The 14,547-nt window shown below is 40.0% G+C and overlaps 1 protein-coding gene across 18 annotated transcripts in view; it reads right to left on the reverse strand.

Annotated features, from left to right (window-relative positions):
- The window catches only part of SLC25A21 (solute carrier family 25 member 21), a 373,699-nt gene that overhangs the window by 122,571 nt on the left and 236,581 nt on the right, over positions 1-14,547 (reverse strand). For 17 of the 18 annotated variants that reach the window (XM_037900636.2, XM_043549748.1, XM_037900640.2 and 14 more), the window contains one exon: positions 14,418-14,466. In XM_037900636.2, coding sequence (XP_037756564.1) covers positions 14,418-14,466 — 49 coding nt within the window. Of the gene's footprint in view, positions 1-5,729; positions 6,004-14,417; positions 14,467-14,547 lie in introns of all 18 variants that reach the window. The other variant, XM_043549751.1, reaches the window with a different exon arrangement.

Consider the following 14,547-nt stretch of genomic DNA (forward strand, 5'->3'; position numbering starts at 1 on the left):
ATGAGATATGTGCCACACACTATCCTGCATGCTACAGGCTGCCATTATGAGTAGAACTAAGACACTGCAAGCTGCTCCAGTTTTTTGGTTTGTCAGCAAATGGTTTAGACACTAAAGCAGCGTTGCAATAAAAAATGAGGAAAGGGGGCAAGGGATAAAAAGGAAGTACACGATGACATCTTGGTGTTCCTTTAGGAGACAATGCACCTTCCCATGACCAAGCTAAGAAAGCCTTCCAGCACAACTGACATTCTGGAATTATTTGCTACTCATCTTTAAGGAATGGGGATGGAACTCAAACAATGTCCTTAGAGAAAGAACACTTTTGTCCAAGTGAATTACTTCAATGTTTTCAAGATGTGTTTTAATAACAGCAGGTATAATGCTGTGAAATATTGGCAATCAGGCAGGATACAGAAATTGGTGGTTATGTAAACTAGAGTCCTTATTTAATCAAATCAGAGGTAGAGTGAGATACGTGCCATACAGGCATTTGTGTGCACTGATTCACTTACTGGGGAATTGCAAAGGGAAAGGAAAAATAGGTTTCACCCTTTTTTGCTTTTTTATGATTTATAAGAAAGAGTTGAAAAGTGTATTTTCAACCTTTCTTTCCTTCCTACTTGTTTTTTAATTTAGTAATCTCAGGAATATCTAGTCTGGTCTTTCTTGGTTCTGCTAGTAGCCTCACTGGGATTCTCAGAGATGCATCTTATCATCTTTTTCAGTTGTTAACTGAAGGAAGGGAAGTGTTGAATCTTAACGATAGCGATCTTTCCCCCGCAAGTATTCCTCAGGCTTTTGAGTAACATAGGCTTTGATAAAAAACAAACAAAAGTGAAGAGTTTTAAACAATCTGGATGTAACCTAATTTCTAACTCAATTAATCAGTTTTCACTTAGTGAGCAGCTGAGATGATAATCTTGCCAGTTCTCTACAGGTCCATATTGCTTTCAAGGCTGAAAAGACCACAATTTCTAATGTAAGAAACATTGAAAATATAAAATTTCATTTTCAGAGAAAGCATTTCTACTGTCTACATTCAACATAAATAAGCAAGAAAGAGTTACAATCCCCCTTTTGCCTTTGCAGATTAGATCCAGGTTGATAATTGGCCAGATTGCCAGTGTCACATGATGGTTTCTTGAGCACACACATGCTTCTTTAAGAGTGGTTGGCACTCTGCCCTCCTTAAACATTCTCCTCCAGCCAAGGATATTGCACTGGCCTGCTAGCCTATACCGCCAGGAAAGATACGTGGCCAAAGCACAGAGTTGTAAAATGAAGATTTGCCAGCCCAAGAATGTTGCAGAGGTCTTAACCCATGTGGAAAAGTCCCGGTTTTCATGCCGTGCAGATGAACAGCACAGCCTGAATCACAGTGGTTTTCTCTAAAAAACAATAAAATAAGACACGCTGCTTTACCCAGGAAGCACTTGAATCAGCTCCTGGGAGAAAGCAGCCTGGATTAAGCCACTGCATGGAATGAGATTTGTGTAGATGCTAGATCGTTATTACACGAAGTAGCAATTTAAAAGGTTTCTCACTCTTCTCAGTGACAAATATTGGGTCCGCTCATGGCCCCGCATATGTGGCAAGGATATAGTGTGACGTAGGACACCCTCCTCCCGCAACACTTCCACTGCAGGGTATAGCAGAAAGTCAGCAGGGGATGCTCATCTATTATTCCACCCCCAGCACAGGTGCACAGGGAATGGGCAGAGATGGGTGAAGGATGTCTGAGCCTTGGCTAGCGTAAGTAATTTGATACAGATATGGACCAGCTGTTCATTATGAAGGGAGGAATTGTACTTCAGAGAGGCATAATTCCCTGCTTAGGGTGATCTTGGGGTAGAACAGCTACACTTTGCCCCTTGCTCAGCGTAGGTTGTTATAAGCACAGTCTAGCCCATGGGGCTTTTAACCAGAGAGCCATCAGCTTACTACAACATATTACAGCGGTTAAAAACTTGCAGATATTTCATTAGAAATATTTTGCAACCTCTTGAGAAATAAATAAAAAACCAGAACTCTATCTTGCCAAGATTATTTTGGATATGGTATTTTTATTTCCATGAAGACTCTTGTTTCTCAAAAACCCCTCTAGACCTAGAATACACACTGATACATCTGCTAGTAAAAACACACAAAACATAGTTCCTCAAGTAAGATATTATCTCTATTTATTTATAGATTTATTTGGAACCCATTGGTCAAATGTAGTTATTTTTAGGGATATACAGTATTTAAACACAATATTAATGGCCAACTACTTTGAAAGAATTATTGGCCTCACTACGGTTATATTGTGTTTCCAACAGCTTTCTTCTTTTGGATCAGTAGCTTCCAAAAGGCAGCTCACCAAATAGTTAAAAACAATACTATTGTAAAGCGGTCAATAATTGTCCTTCTGTTTATTGTGCATGAAGTTGTTAAGTAGTGGTATTCTATCCTTAAATTATCTCAGTAGTATTGCCACACGACCAAACACCAATAAAAATAAATAGAGTTTTTTGCTATTTAAAAAAAAAATAAAGTGGTTCCTTGCTTGCTTTATTTCAGGCATATTCCATCCATAGTTAGAAATCAGGCATGACAGTGGTCTAACCCTAAATTTTTGTCCCTGAGTTAGAAATCAGGCATGACCATGGTCTACCCTGAATGTGATCTTAATGTTTTATACCACTGACAAATCATTAACATCTGTTAATAACCCACCCATCTGCTCTGTTAAATTGTTTTTTTAAAAAATCATATGTATAGCATAGATGTCTCCAACCCATGGCCCATCTAACCTTTCCCAGCTGCTAAATCCTAATTTTAAGTATTCCTTTAAAAAAATAGGATACATTTTAAAAACCATTCCCTGTTCAGTTGTCTCCAGCCTGCTATTCTACATCAACATCTGCTCATTTCCACTCCCCAATTCCCATTTTAAATACTTAATTTAAACATATATTTTTCTTGTTAATATAATCCCGTGTCCTTTCCCAACACCTAGCCCTGTGCTTTCTGCCTTCCTCTCATTTATAACTGTCCCCTATGGTTTCCTTTTAAATACTTATATTTTAAATAGAAGATTTACATGCAGAGAGGATTTTTTAGTAAGCCTGTTTGTCTGATCAGCTCACCTTCATAGGGGCTTGGGTGAAAGAAAATGGGCTCATGCTAATAGTCTACACGTATCGGGAGGATGTCAACACAAACGTAGGAGAAGAGTGATGTAGCATAGTAAAAGGGGAATAACTAGCAGTAATGGGATGAAATTATGTTATGGAAAGTTCAGCCCAAAAATTAGGAAAAAGCTTTCTAGCAGAAATGTATTAGACTGTATAATAGCCTCCTGAGGGACATGGTGGGAGCTCTGTCACTTGGCACATTTAAAACTTGACTGGACAAAACACTAGTAGTTGTACAATTGACAACAATCCTGTGCTAGCAGATGGATGGACATGACAATCTAATAGGCATCTCCCAGCTCTAGAATCTATGGGTCAAATTCAGAAATGATATATAAGGTGGTCTACATTGAATTCCATTACATTCAGGCTCCCTCAAACCTAATGACACCAACTTTGCCATGGAGTAAGGGGGTGGTGGTGGTTTAAATTGGTGTAATTTACACAACAGGGAGTTAGACAATGGTGTAAATTAAAGAAATTGACACCACTTCTATCTACACCTTCTTCTAGTTCCTTGGTGCGTAAGTTACACCAGTTTGGACCCCGTTACACAGGGATAGAACGGGCGTCATCAGGTCTGAAGGAGTCTAAATGAGTCAAATAGGATATAATGTATACAACCCTACATATCACTTTTGAATTTGACTCTATGAACCAACCTAGCTGCTCAATCTCATCCCTTCTGACCAGACTCTCATTCCTCTCTTTTCCTCCACGATCACATTCTCTGTCAGAGGACAAACACTTGTATTATACCTGCATTGCTTTGTTACTCAATACCAGCAAAAATTCATCTCTGTAAAGGTCATTAATGACATTGTCATCATATGTTAATGTGTTTAGAGAGAGAACTACTTATCTGGATCAAAGTGCTATACACAAATCAAATGAACAATCAAAAATAAATAAGACACTGCTTACCAAATATATATTTTTAAAAATCTTGAACTGGAAGGTAAATGGCTCAGGGGATTTGTAATGGGATATAGAGCTTGATCATAGCTAATTCACTGGTTAAAACCTATCTCAGGTAGATAGTGATCAAAAACTGATATACAATCTGCCAGCTATTGTGTGTTCTACTTTAAATTAGTTTGGTGGTCTCGATATATTTCCTAGTGGAATGGTGATACTCTAGAACCCCCACTATAACTGCCATACCTGTTATCAGTTGTAGTAGAGAGGCCAACGACTAAACAGACTATAGAAACTGAACACCCATCTCAACCCTAGAGGTGGTTTCCCATAAGAAAGGCCATATTGGATCAGATCAATGGTCCATCTAGCTCACTATTCTGTCTTCTGACAGTGGTCGGTGCCAGATACTTCAGAGGAAATGAACAGAATAGAGCAATTTTCAAGTGATCCATCCCCTGTAGTTCAGTCCCAGCTTCTGGCAGTTGGAGGTTTAGGGACGCTCAGAGCAACTTCCCCTTCTGAATCAAGGAAGATACTTTGTACCAGTGCAAGCATGGGGTTGCCATGGGTTTACCAACCCATGGATTTTCTGAGATCTGTCTGAACCTTGAGACACTATAGAAAGGATTGTCCAAGTATCCAAATGGCTCCACACTTCATCCTTTCCCTTTCTTCCTTGGTAGCATCACTCCCAGATGATCCCTGCCTGCAGCTGCATCAAAACCTTCTTCAGAGACTGAAATGTATGGAGGTGGAGATATTCCTGTTATCTGTGGGCAGATTTCTAACTGGGAATGCTGCCATTCTCCACAGGGGCATGTTTGGGAGAGCACCTGCTCTCTGGCTCCTTCCCTTTCCTGCATCTGCCCTCTCAGAGCCACATGTAGGGATTCTGTCATGTCTGGAATCAGGATGGGGCTGTCCCCTACTACCACAATGTAGGGCCATTTTTGTCACAGTCATACATGGCAGAGGATGCTATGTAGCCCTACATTATGAAAGGAAATATTTTCATGAACTTAAATAAAAAAAAAACAGAATTTTTTGGACATATACCAGGAGTACACAATGTGCAGTCCATGGAATCATAAAATGCAGTCCATGGCTGCCCTCTCCTTGTAACTGCAATATGAGGATAGAGCTAATCAACTGCAGGTTTTTCCACTGCGAGTGAACTCAAACATCAAGCAATTTCCCCTTCTGTATCAAGGAAGACACCCACCAACACAAGCAAACGTGTCTGTGTGCTTTTGTGTATATATATATATATATATATATATATATATATGCAGATTATAGAAGGGAAACCCTCAGGCTCCTGTCATATTACTAATGCTGCCCTTGTAGCTGCCAGGAAATGTTAATACAAAAGGGGTACCCGATCTTTGCAAGTACTGGAAACACAAACATACAAAGAGCATTGTGCTACTGCGTTAGAATGAAAGCAAAACATGCTTTAAAGGGAAGTAACATGGGCTATTCTAGCTGTATTATCCAATCTGAGTGAAATGCAAGATAAAAAGAGCATAAACCTGTGAAGAGTAAATTCAAAGTTTAAAATTTCCCCAGTGTCCATAATCTAAAGTCTTGTTAATGGTAAGCCAGATAAGGAATTTAAAAAATACTGACTTGTTGAAAAAGTGTCCTTTTAGCATGCTTTCAATCTGTTCCCGGATCATCTTCAGTGAAGAGTACTTCCAGAGATAGGCAAGTGTGCAAAAACCTGGCACCTGTGGTATTTTAAATAAAGGGAAAAGGGTGGCAGAGAGAGACCGAAACAAGAGCCCCAAGTCCAAATATGGCCAGGTTTGATTCAGAGCACTAGATCTGGACCACTTCCTGTGGTTTAGGATTCAACAGGATTCCAAAACTGCAGGGGGACTTCTACACATCCAGGTCTGTGCTGGGGAGGAAATAAGTAAGAATAACTATCACTGATATCTTGCCCTTAGTCCCAGCACTTGCTCAGAAATCCCCTTCCTCTTGCTCCTGTGAGAGACTTTTAATCTACTTCCCTTCCTCCCAAAAAGCTTACCTCACCACCTGCTAATGCGTCTCTCCCCATTTCTCCCAAGGAGGGTGTCAAGGTTCCTTCCCCACTCTGAACTCTAGGGTACAGATGTGGGAACCTGCATGAAAACCTCCTAAGCTAACTTTTACCAGCTTAGGTTAAAACTTCCCCAAGGTACAAACTATTGTACCTGTTGCCCTTGGACTTTCGCTGCCACCACCAAACGTCTAACCGGGTTTATTATTGGGAAAGAGCCGTTCGGAAACGTCTTTCCCCCCAAAATCCTCACCAAAACCTTGCACCCCCCTTCCTGGGGAAGGTTTGATAAAAATCTTCTCCAGTTTGCATAGGTGACCACAGACCAAACCCTTGGATCTTAAGAACAGTGAAAAAAGCATTCAGTTTGTTACAAGAAGAATTTTAATAGAAGAAAAAGTGAAAAAAGAATCACCTCTGTAAAATCAGGATGGTAAATACCTCACAGGGTAATAGATTCAAAACATAGAAAATCCCTCTAGGCAAAACCTTAAGTTACAAAAAGACACAAAGACAGGAATATCCATTCTATTCAGCACAGCTTAATTTCTCAGCCATTTAAAGAAATCCTAATCTAACGCATATCTAGCTAGATTACTTACTAAGTTCTAAGACTCCATTCCTGTTCTGTTCCAGGCAAAAGCATCACACAGACAGACCCTTTGTTTCTCCCCCCCTCCAGCTTTGAAAGTATCTTGTCTCCTCATTGGTCATTTTGGTCAGATGCCAGCGAGGTTATCCTAGCTTCTTAACCTTTTACAGGTGAAAGGGTTTTTCCTCTGGCCAGGAGGGATTTTAAAGGTGGTTACCCTTCCCTTTATATTTATGACAGGGGGTCCCTTCACTTGCTTCCTATCCTCAGTGGCTTCCCTTCCTGTCAGTGCAAGGAGACTGGCCACCTGTATATTTCTAATATGCAGATATCTGTTGAGGATTCTGGAGTTTTCATTTATTTTATGGCATTCCCCTGACAGCCCTAGAAACATGGGAAAGACCTTTTAAAGGGGAAATGGAGATTATTGTTCTATTTTGAGCATGTCAGGTGTGTGCAAGGGATATTTGTCAGACACTTCACATTGCTGCAAGTCACAGGTGAATCAGGAAACTAAAACCAAGGGTGTTTTTTGTTTGGCCATTGTAATGGCAAAATACAACAACTGAGGATTTGCCAAACCCAAAGCAGAGTCCTGTGAGCCCCTTATCTCTAAAAGGAAGTGACTATTTTGCTAGATTTATTTCAGTTGTTCAGAAAAGCACCTATTATTTATAAAATCACACACTGAACAATAAATCTCCAAAACAAAACACTACATTTGAGCACTGTCCACATAAGGACGCCCCACCAATAAAATAAAAGTCTCCCCCAGCCATCCCAACTCACTCATCACTCATCCCGCCCTGTCAGGGAAGGCCTGGGAAAACAAGTCCAGTAATGTAAACTGAGGGACAACGAATCTAGGCTCTTTCATAACAAGGGGAAGTAAATTCTAGAATCAAGACCCTGTGATAGAGTGCTATCAGCAGCACCCTAATGGCTGACATTGCTGAAGGCAATTATACACTTTCTGTTGGGGGACTGTGAGCACCTGGGTGACAATCACTGGGTTAACAAGGTCATTGTGGGAATATAAGGGGACGAAACAAGAAGCAACTGGCAGCACAAGAGGAACTCAAAGTGTGAGCCTGGGCTGGGGAGCCCAGTGTGTGTTTGTAACTGTGAAACCATCTCAACTGGCTAGACAGTGAGGTTCTCCAGGTAGCGAGGGAGGTGCCCTGTGACAGGGCTCTTCACCAAAAATACCAGGTTTCAGAGTAACAGCTGTGTTAGCCTGTATTCGCAAAAAGAAAAGGAGTACTTGTGGCACCTTAGAGACTAACCAATTTATTTGAGCATAAGCTTTCGTGAGCTACAGCTCACTTCATCGGATGCATTCAGCTGTAGCTCACGAAAGCTTATGCTCAAATAAATTGGTTAGTCTCTAAGGTGCCACAAGTACTCCTTTTCTTTTTACCAAAAATACCCTGGTTTTAAAAAGGCAACTGTAAAGCTCCTCTGTTTCTTGATCACAAATGCTCCAGTATCACACGAACAGATGAGAAACCAGCATTTGTATTAACTATATACATGGTATGTCTGCGCATACAAACAGGAATCATTTTGCCCAGCACTGAAAAATGCAGCATCTGTTTAACAGTGCACACCAATACTGTTCTTCAGTTCTGGGCAGGATTTAAATTGGAATAGCATATCTAGTTGGAACTATTAGTCCATATGCCCTTATTAATTCCTAACAGATTGTTTTCCTTCTTACAAAGCGCAAATGACTGAGCTCTGGAGCACATCCACATCAAAATTATTGTTAACTTGAGATAAGTTCTTATTACATAAAACCTGGCATGAATAATCTGTAAGGAAACATTCAAACTATTTAAGTGCTGAATCCTGAATGCCAAAACCAGAAGATCAACTATAGCATGCATGAGGATCCCATGAGTGAGTATATCCAAGTTCACTGATAAATCAAGAAAGATACTAGAGAAAAGTCTTGCGGTTTGGCAGAAATAAGTTGATTAAGAACCTAATCAAAGCTGGTTGGTCAAATAACCTGAACCAAACCCAGGTCAACATGAACCAAGTAAATTATGATCATGTACTGATAGTAATATTGGGTAAGGACAATGTACTCAGGTATGTTAGAAAGAAATGGAAGTCAGATGACAATTGTTATCAATCTTTTACTCTAAGCCAAGGCTTTTCAGAACAGGCTCCACTACTGCTCACTTGAATGAAAAAGACCCGAAATCAAAGAGGAATTAATGATATAAAAGGAAGGAGCTCTTGCAAAACAACAGATGGAATGAGATCGGAAACACATGTATTAAGCTGAACTCTTCTAATATGAGCAGAAACAACAGAAATTGGAACAAGAGACAGGGGGAGGGAATCACCAGTAGAAAAGTTTCTGACTGGAGCTAGGAGAAAAGTTCATATCTGGACTTGGATCCTCTCTTAACTTTTCCAAAGCTCAGGGGGTTTTGAATCCAGGGTGTTGGTTTAGCTCGTTACAAAGATAACAGTGAGGCATGAAATCTAAATCACAAAATGGATCAAAACTTCCCCGAAATTTGTGGGCTGGAGTTTCAGTCTCAGGTTTTTGATGCGGGCCTGTGTCTACTCTTGATCACATAAGAGACAGAAGGGCATTTTCTCATTTACACTGAGGTGACTGTAACAGGGCACCCTCTATCACTGTCCTCTGATCTGATGCCACAGAAACCCCTCAGTGGTAACTTTGTGTGAATTTATTTATATTCCCATCACCAACACCAGTACAGTCCTGCGCAGCAAAGTATTTTCAGTGATTCTTTCCCACAGGACCGGGGAAGAACAGAGGGTCTCTCTTTCTCAAGATCTCAGAGCATACTGGGCTCAGCTAGCCCAGGGTCCTCTCTCCTTACTTCTTTCCTGTGTCTTCTTTTATATCCCACAGCTGATGGCTAATTGGTTCCTCAGTTCCCCCAGACTGACTAGCTAATTAGCTGCATATCCCGATTGAGCCTTCTCCAGGGGAGCTGTTTGGTGCCCAAGAGATCAGAGTGCTGGCTCACCTGTTAGCTTCCAGCCCTCTGTCACACATCTTCCCCAATTGTTGAACGCTGAGGTTCCTTTTCCCTCATGCCCTCCCTTCTTTAGAGGAGGCACCAGGTGCCCTTTTCCTGCACTTGCCTCCAGGGTGGTTATCTCATCTACACCCACAAAAGTCATATTTCATAGGGGAGGAACATCCTCATAATTCAGTTTCAGTCCACTGGTCTTCATACCAGAGGCAATTCGAAGATCTAATCTCCTCCCATTCACCCTTTTTATTTTGGGTCAGGGTGAATCCCTTCATCTCCTTTCTCTATGGTCTCTTGTTCTCCTAGTCCAGGGGTCAGCAACCTTTCAGAAGTGGTATGTCGAGTCTTCATTTATTCCCTCTAATTTAAAGTTTTGTGTGCCAATAATATATTTTAACATTTTTAGAAGGTCTCTTTCTATAAGTCTATAATATATAACTAAACTATTGTTGTATATAAAGTAAATAAGGTTTTAAAAATATTTAAGAAGCTTCATTTAAAATTAAATTAAAATGCAGAGCCCCCTGGACCAGTGGCCAGGACCCGGGCAGTGTGAGTGCCATTGAAAATCAGCTCGCGTGCCGCCTTTGGTACGCGTGCCATATGTTGCCTAGCCCTGTCCTAGTCCTACCAACATATCTCAGGGTTCCTCCTCTCAAAACCATGGCAACAAACATTCTGCGGACAGCCCATCCTCCTCTGATACTTTTGGGCTTCCTTTCTTGCCTCCCCCGCCCCCAGTGCCTGCTTGGCCAGTTCTTCCCTTTTTCCATTTTTTTCTCAGGAACGTTCATTTCCCTCTTTCACCCCCTGGCTTGTATCCTGTTGTCCAGGGTTCTTCTGCTTCCCTACTTCAAGCCATTTCTTCATCTTCCTCGGTGGCTCAGTTCCCTTCTGCTATGGACCTTAGATGCCTATTTTGTTCCTAAATGGGAAGGAGTTCCAGTTCATCCCTAATACCAACAGATGGGACAACCTAATCACAACTCCAAGTTGTTTCTATCTCAACTTAACCTGGACCTTTAGGGGTATCTTGACCATTGGGTAGAGTCTTCTCTCCACATGGATGCACTCCAGACTCAGCCTTTCCCTGGTAGGATCCAGAGTGACTTTACCACATCTTTCCTAGCCAACAAACACCTGGCCACTCTCTCATCTCCTCCCCCATCTTCATCAAGATGGTTGCTTTTTTTCTCTGGCACTCTCCCAAGGTCCCAGTCCAACCACAAAATTCAGACAGTGCAGAGTCTGTATAGGGGCCTGTCTCCCACACTGGTAGCAGATAATTTCCCACCTCCCCAAAGGAGTTCCTCTGTTCTCCATTTTCTTCTCTGCAGGCTTCACCCCAGCCATTTCCCCAAACTTCTTTTCCCAGTTCAGGTTTATTAAATGGACAATGTACCTGTCAGGGAAAATCTGCTTCCTCGAACTCCTCTGTCAGTTTGACCTTCTCCTCCAGGGTTTTGAATTGACGCCTCCTAACCAACCCAGACACGGCTTTGTAGAAATTGCTCCAGAATTCTGGAGTCCATAGTTTCAACCACACTCTGCATATCAGGCTTTAACCAACCGTTAGGCCAATCTGCTAATCTCTGGGCAAATATCTTGGGTCATACAGTTATGATTGCCCTGATAAGGAACGAGGTATGGTTTCCGTTCCCTGATAGGATGATACACAACCATATGCAAAGCAAATACTTACACCCTAATCAAAAGTTCACAATTTCTGTGAATACTTGCACTTGCAACTTTGAAATTTGCTTTACAGGAACACTGATGCCAGTAAAACACAACTGCACAAATATTTGTGGGAGTGAACAAAATGAGAGCAAGCATAGAGAATGTGAATTGAATTCATTTATAAACCTGAGCAAATATTAATATCATTTTTAATTTTTATTTATTTATTTATCTTGCATTGTTTACCCAGCTCTAGTCACAATCCCTGTGCATTCTAATGCTGCAATGTTGTTTTTGGATGTACGATTTCTTTAAGATGGTATATCTGAGAATGATGAAATTTCATGGTGGTGCCCACGAGTTGGAAGTTATTGGGCCTAATTCACCACTTTTTACACATCAACTTTACGCTGACAGGATTCCATTAGAAAATCTGGAATGGGGAAAGTGAAAGTTTTGTGCAGGTATTTTCTTAACCCTTTCAAACCTGTTTGTGAGGATGACCAAAACTCTAACACTGGACGTAAAGCTACTCAAACACTGCTAAGTTTGGACCTCCAGTTACAGCTTGGCCTAACTTTATTTATTTGGCCCAAATCCTCCTCCTCCCAAACAATTTTCCATTAGCAGGTTTCCCTTTGTCCCCCCCAAATTCCCATATCTAGCTTAATTATCCCTTAAACAGTTTCTGTCAGTTGTTGCTCAAGTGTCCATTTTCCCAACAATAAAACATTGTGAAGTTATGACATTGGTACATTTGTTTGAACTAACACATATACCAATCAGGCACAAACTACAGCTTTCTAGTTGGAAAAACACTTTACTATATCTAGCTCAAAAATAATGAGTATTACAAAATCATTTCTTTGTCACACGTTGGTAAGTCTGATGGGTAAAAAGTATGATACCTCCCTTCAATCAAGGCTAAGCAGAAGGAGAAACAAAAGTGATTATTCATTCAGACTAGGATACCCGTCAGCTCGCCAGTCTTCCATTCAAGTGATATCATCAAGGTTTATTAGTCAAAAAAACCTGACCTTCTGTATTTTGACAGCAGCCCTATCTGGAAGTTCTTAGCAATTGGAATCCAGGGGCTGTATCCTCACTCCCTACCCACCCAGAGGATACAAGTAACTTTTATTGACTTTAAGGAAAGTTTGTTGTTGCCATCAGGGAGACTATAGGGACCCAGTACTTTATTTATTCTACTGACTGCTGCATCTTCCATAAGGATAATCCAGTTAAGACAAGAAAAGGTAACAAAAGATTTGCTGTGAGATTAACAAATGCACCATGGGCTGTTTAGGCCTTCTTTTATTGGAAAGTACAGCAATAATCTTCCAACTGGGTATATCATTTCATTTGGAAGAGGAAGTGGGATGCACTGGGCTAAAATAACAAAGAGAGAAAGAGAGAGAGAGACCTTTCTGTTTTTTAATATGTATAGTAATTTAGATGAATTCCTCAGATTTGAGATCTTCTTTGGTGTCCTAATGCAGAATGAAACACAATTATTTTCAAATGTACATTTAGCAAGAAATAACTCCAATGAGCACGTTGCTTGTTTATATTTTACAAGAACATAATTTTATATCTCATCCCTTCTCCAAAACCTTCCATGGATAAATGATCATATTATTATTGTACAGTACAATAATAGAAAATTATTAAATACAGCAGACATATTGCAAAATATTCTCACAAAAAATCCAAACCATTATCATAAGTGTTTCCTGAGATTCAAAATAATCTCAGGCAGGAACTTCCTTCTCCAACATATTTATTAAAAACATAGTCAAGCAAACAGAAAACACATAAGAATCAAGCAAGGATACACAGCCACAAATCCACAAGATGTGGGCCTCTGGCATTGTCTTAATGTTCCTCTGGAGTGCTAACCCAGTTCAACCAAAGATTCACTAATCTTAAAAAATCACGTTGTCCCCTTTGTAAAAAATGTAGAGCAGAAAGTGCAGAACTCCACAAAAATGCACTACATAGCAGAGTTGCATCAGTTTATATATGTACATAATGTTCCCATCCAGTCAAAAGGAAAACCATTGTAGTAACTGGAAGTGGCTATGTTACTGAAGAGACCAAGAATTCTGGATACTGTGCTGAGGAAAATTCAGAGAAAATTCCTAATATGGAATCACTTCCTTCTCCACAGTCCTTAGCGTAATTATAAAAAACAAGCAGAAAATGTCTTTACAAACTTTCAATATCACTTTAAGCATCCCAGAGAACTGCTGTCTCTTTTTCCTACTTCAGGCACCTTCTTCAATTCACATTTTTCAACTGGCAATGCTAGCGCTTTACTACAGTCAGTTTCACAAATAGTTGGCACTAGTAATGTCTACGTAGATTTGTTACATTATGAATTCAGACGTCAAGTTCCAATAGCCAGAAATCAAATACCATAGATTTTTTTTTCTTCTAAATAAACAATATGATAGAACAGAAATTTTAGGACAGTTTTTTTCAAAATTGGTTCACCATGTGTACTCACAAAAACACAAATTTGTATGGCTAATGCAGGAAAATGAAGGGAAAAATATAGTTGACGTGAAATAACCAATTTTCATGTGCTAATTTGGAGAACATCCTTTTGTACTAACTTTTGAAAGCATGACCCATTGCAGCAGGTCTCAAAAATATTTCTAAGGCAATATGGCACTTTAGTTTAAGCAAATTTAAATGTTCAACTTTTATTTAATACGATCTCCTTTTGCTATTATTTGAAGACTGTATTTCATAAAAAGTATTTAACACCTTCAGATGACCTCTAACTAGAAATGCATCATGCCATTCAAATTCTGTCTATCAAGTGCTATAAAAAACAGTAAGTAAACACAAATGCCATTAAAGGGAGAAGTTATCTTACTTGGACAAGTTCTAGCATTTTATTTTCTGACAGCTCCCAATTTGGACATTTTCCAGTGTCAATAAAACTTGTTCAAGCAGAACCTTACCTGGTTTTCACTACATCAAGAGGGTGCATGAGGCAAATTTCTACAAGACCTGTAAGATGATAAAGAAGAGAGGCCTAATCAACATTTGTAAAAACAGCAGTCTTTGTTGTACTGACCCCAATAGTTTTCT

The sequence above is a fragment of the Chelonia mydas genome, chromosome 6 (assembly GCF_015237465.2).
Source record: "Chelonia mydas isolate rCheMyd1 chromosome 6, rCheMyd1.pri.v2, whole genome shotgun sequence".
Classification (NCBI taxonomy): Eukaryota; Metazoa; Chordata; order Testudines; family Cheloniidae; genus Chelonia; species Chelonia mydas.